The sequence below is a fragment of the Chenopodium quinoa genome, unplaced genomic scaffold (genome assembly GCF_001683475.1).
Source record: "Chenopodium quinoa cultivar QQ74 unplaced genomic scaffold, ASM168347v1, whole genome shotgun sequence".
NCBI classification, from domain to species: Eukaryota; Viridiplantae; Streptophyta; class Magnoliopsida; order Caryophyllales; family Amaranthaceae; genus Chenopodium; species Chenopodium quinoa.
The window spans coordinates 7,311,596-7,325,845 of record NW_018742914.1 but is presented as its reverse complement, the minus strand read 5'-3'; the positions used below and the strand labels follow the sequence as shown (position 1 = coordinate 7,325,845).

At 34.8% G+C, this 14,250-nt stretch overlaps 1 protein-coding gene and 1 long non-coding RNA gene across 2 annotated transcripts; one reads left to right on the top strand and one right to left on the bottom strand.

Annotated features, from left to right (window-relative positions):
- Positions 1–99: 99 nt before the first annotated feature.
- Positions 100–5,569, top strand: LOC110728101. The gene is made up of 2 exons (XR_002512644.1): positions 100–604; positions 5,280–5,569. It is a non-coding gene; the product is annotated as an uncharacterized LOC110728101 (long non-coding RNA).
- Positions 737–5,069, bottom strand: LOC110728099 (LRR receptor-like serine/threonine-protein kinase RCH1). Its single transcript, XM_021907736.1, has 2 exons — positions 1,722–5,069; positions 737–1,617 (listed from the first exon to the last, which is right to left on the bottom strand). The coding sequence occupies exons 1-2, from the start codon at positions 4,684–4,686 to the stop codon at positions 1,103–1,105; spliced, it is 3,480 nt and encodes a 1,159-aa protein (XP_021763428.1). The 5' UTR covers positions 4,687–5,069; the 3' UTR covers positions 737–1,102.
- Positions 5,570–14,250: the final 8,681 nt, after the last annotated feature.

Here is a 14,250-nt window from a genome sequence, read left to right as displayed (position 1 = left end):
TTACAATAATTTTGTAGCCATTATTTAAACGCGAACAATTAATAGAACTATTGTATCACTATTGATTTAGAAAAAATTTGCAAGAATAATCTCAACTACAGTAAGTACTACTTCGTATGAGACTATGAGGTATGTACTTCGTATAATCTAAACTTTTGGGTAGATCTTCCTTCATTACTCTATGTGACTGGTGATTGAATTAGGGCTGATAATTCCTGACCCGACACGATAACCCGATCCGAAGTTATTGAGAGAAACCCAAACAATTCGATTTGACCCAAATTTCATATTTCATAATAATATTAAGTTTTACACTATTTTTATAGTTTCTAAACACAACCCGAGATCTGACACGAATTGCCACCCCTTCATGGGATGTTAAAGGAAAAAAAAAGTGGGTAGGTTGTGGGTATTTGATTTTCCCTCCAAAATTATTTACATATGTGGAATATAAACAAAATATAAATAAACAGTTATATTACTTGTAATTAACCTGTCAATCTGTCATCTACCCAGTGTACAATGTGAAAAAAAAAATATTCTATTTGCTTCAACAAATTTCCCATTCTGTGATCTACAATTCTGCAATTCAAATATTTCAAAGGTTAGTTTATAATTTCGATTTACCTTTCTACAATTAGTTGTTGAATTTGAATTGTTGGTTGCTTTAGGTTGATTTTTTTTTTTTAAAGGTTTGTAGTTGTTGATGATGAATGTTTTTAATTTGTTTGTTGCTAAAATTGCCAAAAAAAAAAAAAAAAAAAAAGCGCATAAAATTTGAAATCATTTCTGAGTGCCCATAACCTGTTCGATAAAACGCCTAGCTGAATTTAACATGATAGTTTGTCTATGTTAATGGAGTTTAATAATATAAAATTTGTTCTTGCATTTATACAAAACTATAGATGGTAGCATGTTATTGCTTATAGAATATGATCAGAACCAGAAATGCCTGATTCCATCTAGTTTGTCGAATTCGGCTCGTTTTTTTTACCCCCTGATACACTCAAATGAAGGGAAAGCATAAGATAAAGGGAAGATACAGAACCTAGTAAGAAAAAACAAATTTGATATCCTAGTGAATGGCTGACATTGTAGGCTATTATTTGAATGTAATGTTGCCATTGGAGGAAGAATATAGGAGAGACGAAGCAGAAAAGCTCGTATTATTGCTTCGAGTGTATAATTGTTGTTGCATTGCTGTAGATGGTCCTCCTTTGGAGCTGTTGGTATTGCTTGTTTGTTGGTCTTTTGACATTGGTGATCCTTTGAGTACAGTGTCAGCTTTTGTGCAATCTGCTTCTCTGTCTTGTCGTATTTCTTTGAGCATGGCTGCTACGTCTTTCATGGTGGGGCGGTCATTAGGGGTGGGTGTTACACAGAGTAATGCCACTCCTATTGTCTGCATCATTTCCTCGACTTCTGGTTCTGATCTTCCCTTTAACTGTTGGTCTATTACGTCTGCACCTCCTTTTCTTAGCCTCACCCATTCTACAATATGTAGACCGTCGGGTATGGTTGGGTCAATTGGTTGCTTCCCTGTTAATACTTCTAACATGACTACTCCAAAACTATACACGTCACTCTTCTCTGTAACCTTCATCATGTAGCCATACTCTGCACATTACACAAAAAATTTTGAGTTTAATATGGAACTAGTATATTGAAGGTAGAATGGTTGATTATGTAGAAACATGAATGTAAGGAAGAGATATGCTTACCTGGTGCCATGTATCCATAGGAACCGGCAACAGTGCTGGAAGACCGAGCAAAATCCCCATCATCGACAAGCTTGGCTAGGCCGAAGTCAGCAATGTAGGGCTCAAAATCAAGGCCTATTAGAATGTTGTTGACTTTGATATCCCTATGAACTATAGGAGGAACACAATCATGATGCATATAAGCTAATCCTTGAGCTGCCCCTAGGATGATCTTGTACCTTAGATCCCAGTCCAAGCAACTTCCACTCCTTTCATGTAGAAGACTCCCTAAGCTTCCATTAGGCATGTAATCATACATAAGCAACCTTGTATTCTTGTTCCAGCAACAGCCCAAGAACCTAACTATGTTTTTGTGACGAATGGAACCAAGAGTCTTTACCTCACCTGAAAAGGAATCGCGTCCATTGTCCTTAAATCTGTCTTTATGACAATCCTGTTTGGCTCCCATTGTTGCTGGCCATAGCTTCTTTACTGCAATCAGCTCTCCATTTTCCATTTCTGCTCGATAAACTATCCCTGAACATCCTTTTCCAATGATATTACTCTCCACCAGGCTCTTCAGAACATCATCAAGTGCAAAATTTAGCTTTTGGAAAGGAGTGAATTGCCATGGCCAGGCATTCATCCCAATCTCAGACTCACTGTCATCTTTAATCATTTTCCTTGCCCTAGCAACTGCAACGACACCTAGAGCCACCAGTATGACTGTCAGAGCTACCAATAACCCGATTGCCAATTTCAATTTCTTTGACTGCCTACTATGCCCCGTATCTGATCCAATGCCATCACCTACAAAGCATGAATCATGATTTTGTGAGCACAATCCTTGATTTCCTTCCAACTCCTTAGACGATAGCTGTCGAAATAGCTTGTTATCTGGTAGAAAACCTGTGAAATTGTTGTAAGATACATTCAGAGACACCAGATTATCCAACGCAGAGAGCTGCATCAGACTGCCTTCAAGCCTGTTGTGAGACATGTCAAGAATGTTCAGCTTCTTTAGGGAAGAAATCTGCGGGGGTATAACACCTGAAAGATTGTTACAGCTCAAATTTAAGGCTATATCAAGGTCTTGAATTTGGAAAAGCTCCTGTGGGATCCTTCCTGAAAATCCGTTGCTGCTTAAATCTATCAGTTGAAGCTCCAAACAGCTTCCAAGGGATGATGGGATTGATCCAGAGAGAGAATTTCCTCTAAGGATGAGTGAATTGATTGAATCTAGCTGGCCAAAACCATCTGGAATTGGACCTGTAAGTTGGTTATATGACAGATCCAGAGCTTGAAGCTTACTCAGAGATGACAGTGCGTCAGGAATTGATCCCCTGATTGTATTATTGCTCAGATTCAGCATCTGCAACTCTTTGCACTTGCTTATCTCTTCTGGAACCGACCCAGAAAGGCGGTTATAAGATAAATCAAGAAAACTAAGACTTCCAAGGAAACCTATTTCTTTTGGAATTTCCCCAATGATCCTATTGTTAAAAAGGCGGAGGCGAACGAGGGACTTGCAATTCCCAATCTCAGGTGGGATTGAACCTGAAATGTGATTGGAAATCAGCAGCAGCTTCGTGAGGTTTTGAAGCTGAAACAGACCAGAGGGCAAGCTACCAGTGAGTGAGTTGTGTGACAAATCTAAAGCTTGGAGGCTGCTACAATTAGCCAATGCAGAAGGAATGCTCCCCTCAAGCCTATTCTGCCAGGCAAATAGGATTTGCAGCCCACTTAACCTTCCTAGCTCGGCCGGGACAGAGCCTGTTATCTGATTATTATCAACCTGCAATTGTACTAGATTTGCAGCATTTGAAAGAACTGATGGAATTGAGCCAGAAATGTTATTACTACTCAACATTATCTCTAGGAGGTTAGGTAGGTTCCCAAATGATAAAGGTATAGTCCCAGATAGAGTATTCAATGAAAGATCAATAATTACCAAGCTTGAGATATTCCCAATCTCTTCAGGAATTGCACCAGACAAATTATTCTGCCAAAGCAGTAACTTCTCTAGCTTTTCAAGCCTACCTAATTCTTTAGGGATTGACCCAGAAAGACTATTTTGATAGAGATACAAGTTCACAAGCTCAGAGCAGTTACCTAGTTCTGGTGGGATCTCCCCTGACAGCATTGTAGTATAAACTGCAATGGTGTCTAGTTTCCTCAGCTGGCCCAGTGACCTTGGAAGCGACCCCGAAATCTTTGTATCAGCCAACCCAAGCACTGTCAAATTCTGGCATTGCCCTAGCTCTTCTGGTATCGGTCCAGAGATATCCTTATTTCCGCCTGCCCTCAACGCCTGCAGATTTATGAGTCTGCCAAGCTCAACTGGGAGCTCACCATTGAAGTTGTTATCAAAGAGCGAAAGATTTTCTAGGCTAATACAGTCACCTAACTCAGCTGGGATTTTTCCAGTGAGCTGGTTGGAGTTCAGAGTCAAATCTTGCAGGTTCTTAAGCTTCCCGATTGTACGAGGGATGTAGCCGACTAACCCATTCGAGCTGAGATCAAGTAATGTCAGCTGCAGGCTATCCCCTACGCTTTCTGGGATTGAACCAGTGAGATTACAACTAGAAATGGTCAGTTTCTGAAGGTGGCTAAGGGTTGAGATATTTGAAGGGAAAGGTAAAGCTAACTGTATTGACTGAATGTTTATTTCAGAAACAAAGTAGTCAGAAGTGCAAGTAATAAAAGACCATTTACAAGGGTTTTGGTCCAAAGGGTTCCAGCTTGAGAAAGCAGAAGGCGGTGAAGGTTGGGAAGAGCTATGAAGCCATGAATGTAGGAAGAGAACTTCATTGTTTGTGTATGCAAAAGATGTGGGGAAGAAAAATAAAGAGAGAGAAAGAGTTAGGATAAGATGAAGATGGACGTGGCGGCGGATACGGTGTTGTTTGTGGTGGGGCTTGAAGGGTTGCCTTGGCATCGGCGCTGGCATCGGCATTGGCATTGACACTGGCCTCAAACCCCACATTTCTCTTCTAGTTTTTGCATTGGTTTTCACTCTCTTTCTCTAGGGCAACTGCTTACTCATCAGTTTAAGATTACAATGCTTTCAAACCAAGCAAGCAAAAAAGAGTGTATAAAAAATCTTAGGTGATGAAAAATTATGAGTTTGTTTAGTTAATAGCCCACCAGCTTTCACCTCGGGGTTCTGTGTTTTGTGTCTGTCTTCCTAATATTGATTTAGGATTATGGGTAATTTTTTATACTAAGGTTTTAAGTTTGAATTGAATAGCTTTTGTAGCCATGCAACCCCATGTGTTCATGCATTGTTTTCCTCAAAATAAGGTCAGTGTAGTAAATTAGTGATGGGCTGTGGTTTAGCTTGGATAATCGAGCCTCTAATCTATAGTCACTAATGTTAATTATTGGTGCTGTTCTTTATTTTCTTATTGTTAATTACAATTAGCATTGCGCGTCGCGAGACTCCTAATCCTATGCCTCCTAATCTTGTGGTTTTTTTCCTCTTGTCTTTATGAGTTTGTGTATCATATTGTAGGTGACAAACAAGAAGGTGAAAATAGAAAATTAAAGAATTAACATATGTGTTTGTTTGTGTCCCAGGTTTATGTTCTTCACTATGTCTAAATGTGATGCTTATTTGCTGCTTCATCTGAATAACTCACGTTGGAATCCATCCTTGATTAATTTTTCTATTTGAAGAAGATAACTTATGTTAATGTATTTTGTCCCGGTGTTTAAGGTTTTCAACACTTAGACCTTTTAACATCTCGCCCATTCATAGTGGCGGATCCAATATAGGTACATGGGATAGGAATGTGATCGTACAGTTGTATCCCACTTTTATTAATGTTTGTGTTTCCTTTATGAAAAATCTTAAATTTGCCATTGTCCATACGTTGTTGCTTCATGTATGCACCTCTCCACACGGCCACACCTCACCTAGATGCCCAAGCACATATCGTTGTTATTTCGAACTGTTAATCATTTCACTGCATCTTGATTAGCTTGTTAGTTGTTCATTTAAGGCTTAGGGTTTAGTAAAAGCACATTACACTGCTCAATGCCACAAGGAGTAAAGCTTAAAGTTCTGATAGTCTATCAAAGTATACTATTATCAGTAAACTTTAGTGGACTAAATTGCTTTAACCTTGCTTCCTCCTCTAAACTCTTACTATTAGTTTAAAGCAAAGACAAAACAAACATATACTTGTACTTCAGCATATTTGAATAGTTTGTTATTCACATTAAGATGATTTGAAATTGTATAGCTCATACTCTTTTTTTACCCTTATTTTCTGGTAAAATGAGCATCATTTGGTTCCTTGATTTCAGCATATTGTTCCACCACAATTAATATAAATCCAAATTAAAGAAAAAAATATACCCTTGAAATGCAAAGTTTTCAACAACTCCACCTCATGTTTTGGCCCCTCCTTTTTCTTCAGTTTTTCAACAATTTCCTTTAGAAGAATTGTGAGATAAGAATTCTTCGATCTTTATCACTAGACCAAGTAAAAAATGGTGTTATGATGTATATTTTGTGTAGGGCAATGATATTATGTCATATGACCATTAGAATTTCCAATATGCTGTAAGGCAATGATATTAGACTAATACGGAATACAAACCAATACTTAATATCACACCGCTAATTTTAAGACTTTATCAACTAAGCTAATTTACGTTTATAATATTGTATTTCACATTACTCATTAGCCAGGCAAAAGTAAGTTTGTGGAGTAACACATACTTTTACCTCTCATCACAGTTAATTTTTTTTTTTTTTTTTAATTTTTTTTTTTTAAAATATACAAATAGTACTAAGAATCAAAATTAGCAGCGAAGTCCCGTAGTAGTATAATTCAATATGTCCAGACCTGTACAGTATCTTTTGTTTTTCAACTAATTAATTAATTATATATTATCAATTAATTTAATCGATTTTTATCATTAGCCATATCTAAGGCACATGTTCAGCTCTATGATAATCACACAAAACGAAGTGTCAAATACTTTCGTTGCTTGCTTTTGTCAAAGTCAACATAGATTAGCATTTGCCATATATTCATATAATAATGGGTTTTAAATTTTACACTATAAAAAATATCTTTCAAAAGGCTTATACTCGACCTTGTCCTACAAGGCTAAAAATCAAATAAATATATACTCTTTATTGTGCGTATAATTTATACTCAATAGCTCAAGCTAAAAATGTTCATGTTAATCTAGTAATGATAAGAAAATGGATTTTGGAGGGGCAAAAAAACTCAAAACACATAAAACAAGCATAGGTATACAAATACAAATTTTATCTTATACTCCCTACTTTACTTTGACTACACATGAGAGTTAAATCTGGTTGAAAAACAACTTTTTAAAATCTATTGAAAAAGGTCGAGATAATATGTTGTTCATAATACATGGAGATATATAATTACATTGAACGACAAACTTTTGACGTTTGAAAACATAATGATGTAACTTCATGTTAATGATACAAGAGTGAATACATAATCAAATTTTACATGTTCTATCATTTGGACATTTGGTGGAGAAGGTGATGTTTGTTGGGAAGTTTTGAGTAATAAATTTTGGATGCATATTCTCAAATTCCTGAATTTAGGGCATTACATGTGATATAATGACATCATAACAAAATAAATAAACAATATATATGAGGTTGGAGCCTAAAATAAGGCAAGTATGCATGTCATAATTAATTTGCATCTCAAAAATTAAGGTTGGCTTCACAAACACTACTCAATGAGTTAGTTTTAGGGGACAAACAAATGAGTGAGTAGTGGGGATGACAATGGGTGTAATTAAACACTAAAGGTAGGTATTAGTACGACTTAGCAGTTTTCTTATGGTATAAATATATAGCCCAAAAATCAAGGTCATAACCTCGGGAATTTCTATGTTAATGGAATCTCGCCACGTTTGTTTCTCAAACTTGTACTAATTGTGGCATATTTTCCTCTTCAACTTGTTAAAATTGTGGAAAGTGGTCCAAGTAAAAGTTACAATGGGCCAAATTCCAATTCTTAAGTCATTTATGGTTTTATTTTTGGGTAGAGATTTGGGCCTAATCTGATCCGAGTATTAAAAGAAAAAATTTGCAATAAGTTTTATATAAGGTGGATTTCCGTTAATTTTATTAAAAGAGGATTAATGTGAGGATAACTTTAATAGATCTTATCATAATCTTGATTCCTTTATGTTATGTTTGGATAACAAATTAGAAGGGAAATGGAAGGGAGGGAAATAGGAGGAAGGGGAAGTGGAGGAAATGATGAGCTCCATTTTCCCTCCAAATCTCTCCAATTTTGAAGGGATGGTCTTTATTAAAGGAGGAGGGAAAATGGATCCCTCCCTCCCCCTCCCCTTCCCTTCCCCAACATATTATCCAAACAAGGAACTTTGTCTCCCTCCCTTTCTCTTCCTTTCCTTTCCTTCCATTTTTTGTTATCCAAACATAACCTTAATGATTACTTTTAAATTATAATGAGTTTAATTGTATTTTAATATATATACTAGATGAAACCCGTGCGATGCACAGTTTGTTAGTGTTTTTTACAAAAATATTTTTCATATTTATGTGATTAAAATTGTTATTATATTAGTTTTAAAATATTAGATAAAATTCCTAATCTCAAAAGATAATATTTTGTATTTAATTAATTTAAACATTAAAATATCATTCGTCAATTTTGCTTACGTGGCATTTGAATTATTTAATTGTAAAAGAAATTAATAATCTCTTATTTAATTGGCTATAATTTAAATTTATAATCCTACGTGGCGTGCTAAGAAAATTAAATGCTACGTAGCTCTCTAAAAACTCGGGAAAAAACTCCCCTTTAAATATATATATTAGATTTTTTTTTATGTATACATGTATGATGTTATAAATGTTAATGTGATTAATCTAATTATACTCATAATTTTTTTTTATGGTAAAATTAGTATTAAGAAAATGATAATTTTATAGTATAAGGATAGCTTTAACATTTAAGGCCAATTTGATTAGAAATTGATCAAAATTTGATTAAATGTTCTCTTAATCACAATTATATGGCACATCAACACATGTGAATATGTGATTTCATTAATACCATAGCTCAATCTTCTAGAAATTTGTATAGGCTCCTATCCATCCTTCCTTGTCGAAGTTATTGTCCTATAAAATGGCCTCCTTTTGGAGTGGTATTTTTGATATTTTTATTGAAGGCAATAACCTAACTGTTATTAATATTTTGCAAGGTCATTTCAGTTGTCCATAGAAACTTCAGCTTCTTATGGCGGATGTCAATGCTATCTTAGGATCTGTTCTCATTGACTGAATTGACTGAACTGAAATGAATTGAGCTGAACTGAACTGAACTGAGCTGAATTGAACTTAACTAGATATTTTATAAGAGAAGGAAATTAGGAGCTAAACTGAATTGAACTGAGCTGAACTGAACTAGACTGAACTGAACTGAATTTCAACGTAAGAGAACATGCCCTTAGATTCTTTTTCGAGCTTTCTAGCAAGACACATCTATCGGGAAGGAAATCAGGCGGCAGACTATGTTGCCTCTCTCAGCTACTCGACTCCGACTAATCAAGATATAAACCCTTTCTTAGGTAGCAAATTTTCTTATTTTTTACTCTGGATATTTAAGTGAGAAGATTTAACTAAACTCCTCATTGTATCTTACTCCTAAAAAAAAAAAAAGTATTACACATATATCTGTTATGGAGTTATGGTTCTTCTACACCATAAAATATTTTACAAATGAGTATCTCATTTCTAATGTGTGGATATTTCAAATTTAATACGAGATTTATCCTGAAAATATAAACAAGACTTACTCTGACTCGTACATTCTGAAATATTAGGTTGAGAATCTTGAGAAGGCATCAATCTGCTCATAAATACTCTTCAAGATTTTGATTAAATAATCAATATTACAATATTATTTGAAATTTAAGTTATTTAGGAACTCATCTTGTATGAATTATGTCATATTGGCATGCTATTAGAATATTATACTATACATTTGCAATCAATTCCCAATGCAGTTTTATACTTCGTTTTTTTTTTTTTTTTTTTTTTTTTTGTGTTCCCACCCAATTCACCCTTTGGCCTAATTCGGATGAGACTCGATTCTGAATGATTATGTTTCAATCCCCTTCCAATGCCATTTGATTGTATATACTCATTACCCTTTTTTATACTCGTCAAAAAACCCTTCTTTCTGTCATGTTGTGTTATGACTTACCTTAGTATTATATGTTTATGTTGTGAGGCAAGTCTAGGCTCTTTGGACTCTTGAACTTTACATATTGGTTGTGGCCAATTCATGAATCTGGTTATCTTGTAAACTACAAGCATAGCAACGACTTTCATTGTTGCTAAAAATAGGAGTAATAAAAAATGCCATCAGTTCAACACATGACACTAAAAAATGCTATCTGAGGTTTAAAAAACTGCAACATGGTCAGTTTATGCGATCAAGATAAGACCATCAAAGTTAACTCATTAACATGATATGGAGATTAGAACTAAACAAAATATGAATCATGTTGTAGACCTTTGCTCAAAACATTGTATTTATTCGTGCAGGAAAAACCGCCATCAACTATTAGCAAATGAGCAAGGGAATATCATAGGCAAGCATATCCTCAATTGTTTTAACCAGCTCCAGCTTCGGCTTCAATTTCTTCAATTTGTTAAAATCATATTCGTGATTGAGAACTTCTTTATACCTGTCCACACGAGGAAGATCTTCCAATGGTATTCCATACTTCTTTGAGACCTGTTTCGCAAAGTTGATGATATGCGAGGAGGTAGCATTGAAGAGAAATCAAAATCAAAAGAACAAAGTTAAGGATTTTGACTTGGAAATTAAAAGCATTAACCTTCTCAAAGTCATCTTCAAGATTATCACATATTTGAAACTGATCTGTAATCCCCCAGCTGAAAGGCATCTTTTTCTTCAAATGACTCATAATACAAGCATGAATCTTCGCATCTTTGGCACGTTTTGCAAAGTCCATGATCTGTATAATTTGATAGGATAATTACTACCGTATATATAGTCTCAAGATGAAAAAAGAAATTGCAACAACTAAAGAGGGAACAAGCAAGATTTTACAAAATTAGACTTACTATTCTTTCACGAATATCAGGTTTTCTGTAATTCTTCAGTTCATTCAGAAAGTCATTCTTTACTTTCTCCGAGAAGCTGCAGAGAAGCAGAATTGTACAATGATGTTGATTAGTAGCAACACATTCACCAATACTATGTAAATATTAAGCAGATTATATCCAAGCCACAAAAAGAATGTAAATTAACCGAAATCAGCCTGATGATAAGACGTATAATATAGATATTAGATGCGCAGACTACGATCTAGACAGTTGAGACCAATCATAAATTAAAGCAAGACCTACCCAATATAAGCACGGCAAGCAATAGGTCTATTTATAACCTTCCCAAGCGACCACATCAGTGAACCATATGCTTTGGTCAACTGCAATTTGTACATTGCTCCATTAGTTACACCTACATTTTATATTCAAGCAACTCTCTTTGTACAACCCTATAATTTCAAATCAAGATCTTACCTTCTCAGGATTAATGCCATCAACACTATATATAACAATACGGAACTTGTGCTCATGACCACGTAGTGATGAAAGTAACCACTTGAATTCAGCACAAATCTCAGGCTTGTGAAGATCGAAAAAGAGAAGAATCATGTCACACTTTTGCGCACACCATAATATAATCTTTCTATATTGAATGGTTTTCACATGTCTATTACGAATCGCAGGTGTGTCCACAAAAGAAGCATACCCCAGCACCTGATGTCAAGCAATGCAAACTCTAAACATTAGCAAGATGAAAATTGACAGTGAATAAATATTTAATGGCACTGTATTATATATATACAGTTACATTGTTTTTCAGCATTACACCCTCCATACATGATAAGACATCCGACCCACACATTTGAAGGGAATCCAATTTATAATCTGGATGTCTAATCAACCCAGATCCCATCACGGTCTTATTATAAAGTCCTTGCTGTGAAATGAAATGACCCAGTTTACTAACAACAAAAACAGTAACAAAAAACACACATTGTTTCACATCTTTTTATACAAGTAAAAACCAATTGTGACACAACAATTCCTTACACAGCCGAAAATTCCAAGTAAATTAGTAGAAGAGAAAGGGCCAAATAATGATAGCATCTAGATCCTGGACTCAACTAAAAAAAATGCTAGTGACAATAGTCCTTGATAAAATAAAACCTGTCTGTATTGCCAGATTCGGAACCTGTTGGATGTATAGCACAAAAATAACATTTAGTGAAGTCAAAATCGAAGTATTTTAATGCACAATCATGAAAGCAAATACTTTGTTGAAGACCTGGATAATCACCGTCGAACAGTTGTTTTATTAATGAAGTTTTCCCAGTTAAAGACTCTCCCAACACCATAATAAGCGGGTCAAAGGCAAATGCAAGTCCATCCTAGCAAAAGAAAATAAATCAAAAGAATTATGATGATAACACCAACTAAACAAAGCATATGTGCTTATAATTAACTACAAGGTATTAGACTTTACCAACATAGGAGGTAGCGCAAAGTCACAAAAGTGATACTCAGTCTCCAATGGCTTCAGCTTTTCCTTGTATAGTTTCTCCATAACTTCGGAAAAGGAAATTTCTGATAAGTAAGATTCCTGCCCACAAACACATCAAGGAAACAATCAACGTTGATACAAGCAAAGTTGATACAACAACAATCAATTTCATTAAACATTTAGGAGACGTTTGGTATGAATATTGAAAATATTTTTTACGAAGTTTACCATGTTGAGGAGGACTTCGAAACAGACTGCTTCAATAGGTGATTCTGCAGCATTAACAAAATGGATTTATTTGTTGTAATGGCAAATATGAGCAGAGATTTTATAAAACGCTATGTAATAATTTGAAAAAGAGAATAATTCTGCAATCTTAAACATGACAACAATCTTTGTAATTCCCATAATCATGCAATCCCATGATCTTCTCCTAGAACTAAGTTGTGTAATTAGCTAGCATGATTTTAGCTGTATTTATACAGTACTCAAACTAAATTAACTAAGGCCCTGTTTGATTCACCTTAAAAAAATAATATTAAGTAAAAATAATTTCTATTCAGTAAAAATAAGTTCAGCTCAGTAAAATTAATTTTAGTTCAGTAAAAATAATTTCAGTTCAGTAAAAATAAGTTCAGTTCAATAAAATTCAGTTTTCTTAAAGAAGAATTATAATAGAAAATCAGTAAAATTAATTTCAGTTCAGTAAAAATAATTTAAGTTCAGTAAAAATAATTTCAGTTCAGTAAAATTAAGTTCAGTTCAGTAAAAATAAGTTCAGTTCAGTAAAAATAATTTCAGTTCAGCAAAATTAAGGTGAATCAAACAGAGCTTAACCAACAAAAGTACTCAATTTGATGCACATTAAGTTATTATGTTGAGTTAATAAAAATTGATTGTGTTTTCAAAAGAAAAAAAAAAAATTGATTGCAAAAATTTCGCCAATAAACAAGCAATATTCACTAATCACTATAACTCATTAGCATACATACTAATTTTCTATTGTAAATAATTAAATATAATTACAACTTTTTTTTTTTTTTGAACGGATATTCACTATAACTCATTACTCATTAGCATATTGTTGAAGTTCATCAACTGAACTTTAGCATGGAGAATTTCTCCAGAAAATTAGAGAGAGAAATAAACTTGGAGAAGAAGAAAAGAAGTTTTTAATTATTGAATGAATTATTACAGTACAAGAATCGTATTTATACAAAAGTTTGTTACAGAAATCTAACAAACTCTAACAAACTTATTTGCTGAGCTGTTCTTCTGCTGACTGTGCTGTAACAAACTGATGAGCTGGCTGCTGACTTGGATCATGTACTCCAATACCCCCCCTCAAACTTGGCAGGGGAGAGTTAACCATGCCAAGTTTGGATAAAACCAACTGCTGCTGAGGAATAGAGAGTTGTTTGGTAAAAACATCAGCAAGTTGTAAACCAGTAGGAACATAAGTAAGTTCAATCAGTCCTGCAAAAACCTTATCCCTGGTGAAATGACAATCGACCTCAATGTGTTTTGTTCTCTCATGAAAAATAGGGTTTTTGGCTATGTGAATAGCAGATTGGCTGTCACAATAAAGCTTCACAGGTTTCAAATTCTGAAAGCCAAGTTCAGCAAGAATCCTTACCAACCAATCAATTTCACCAGCAGCATGAGACATGGCTCTGTATTCAGCCTCAGCTGAACTCTTTGAGGTAGTGCTTTGCTTCTTAGATTTCCAAGAGATAGGAGACTGTCCAAGAAGTAAGACATAACCAGTAACAGATTTTCTTGTTGAAGGGCAGGCAGCCCAATCAGAATCACAGAAAGCCTGTAAAGTAAGCTGATCAGAAGCCCTGAGTAAAATACCTTGACCCACTGTGCTTGCAACATATCTCAGAGTATGTTGCAGGACTTGAACATGTGGAACTCTTGGACAA

Coding starts and splice junctions, on each gene's coding strand:
- LOC110728099 (XM_021907736.1), bottom strand. CDS start 4,686: ATGTGGGGTTTGAGGCCAGTGTCAATGCCAATGCCGATGCCAGCGCCG. Junction 1,618..1,721: donor CTATGGATACATGGCACCAG/GTAAGCATATCT, acceptor TGTAATGTGCAG/AGTATGGCTACATGATGAAG.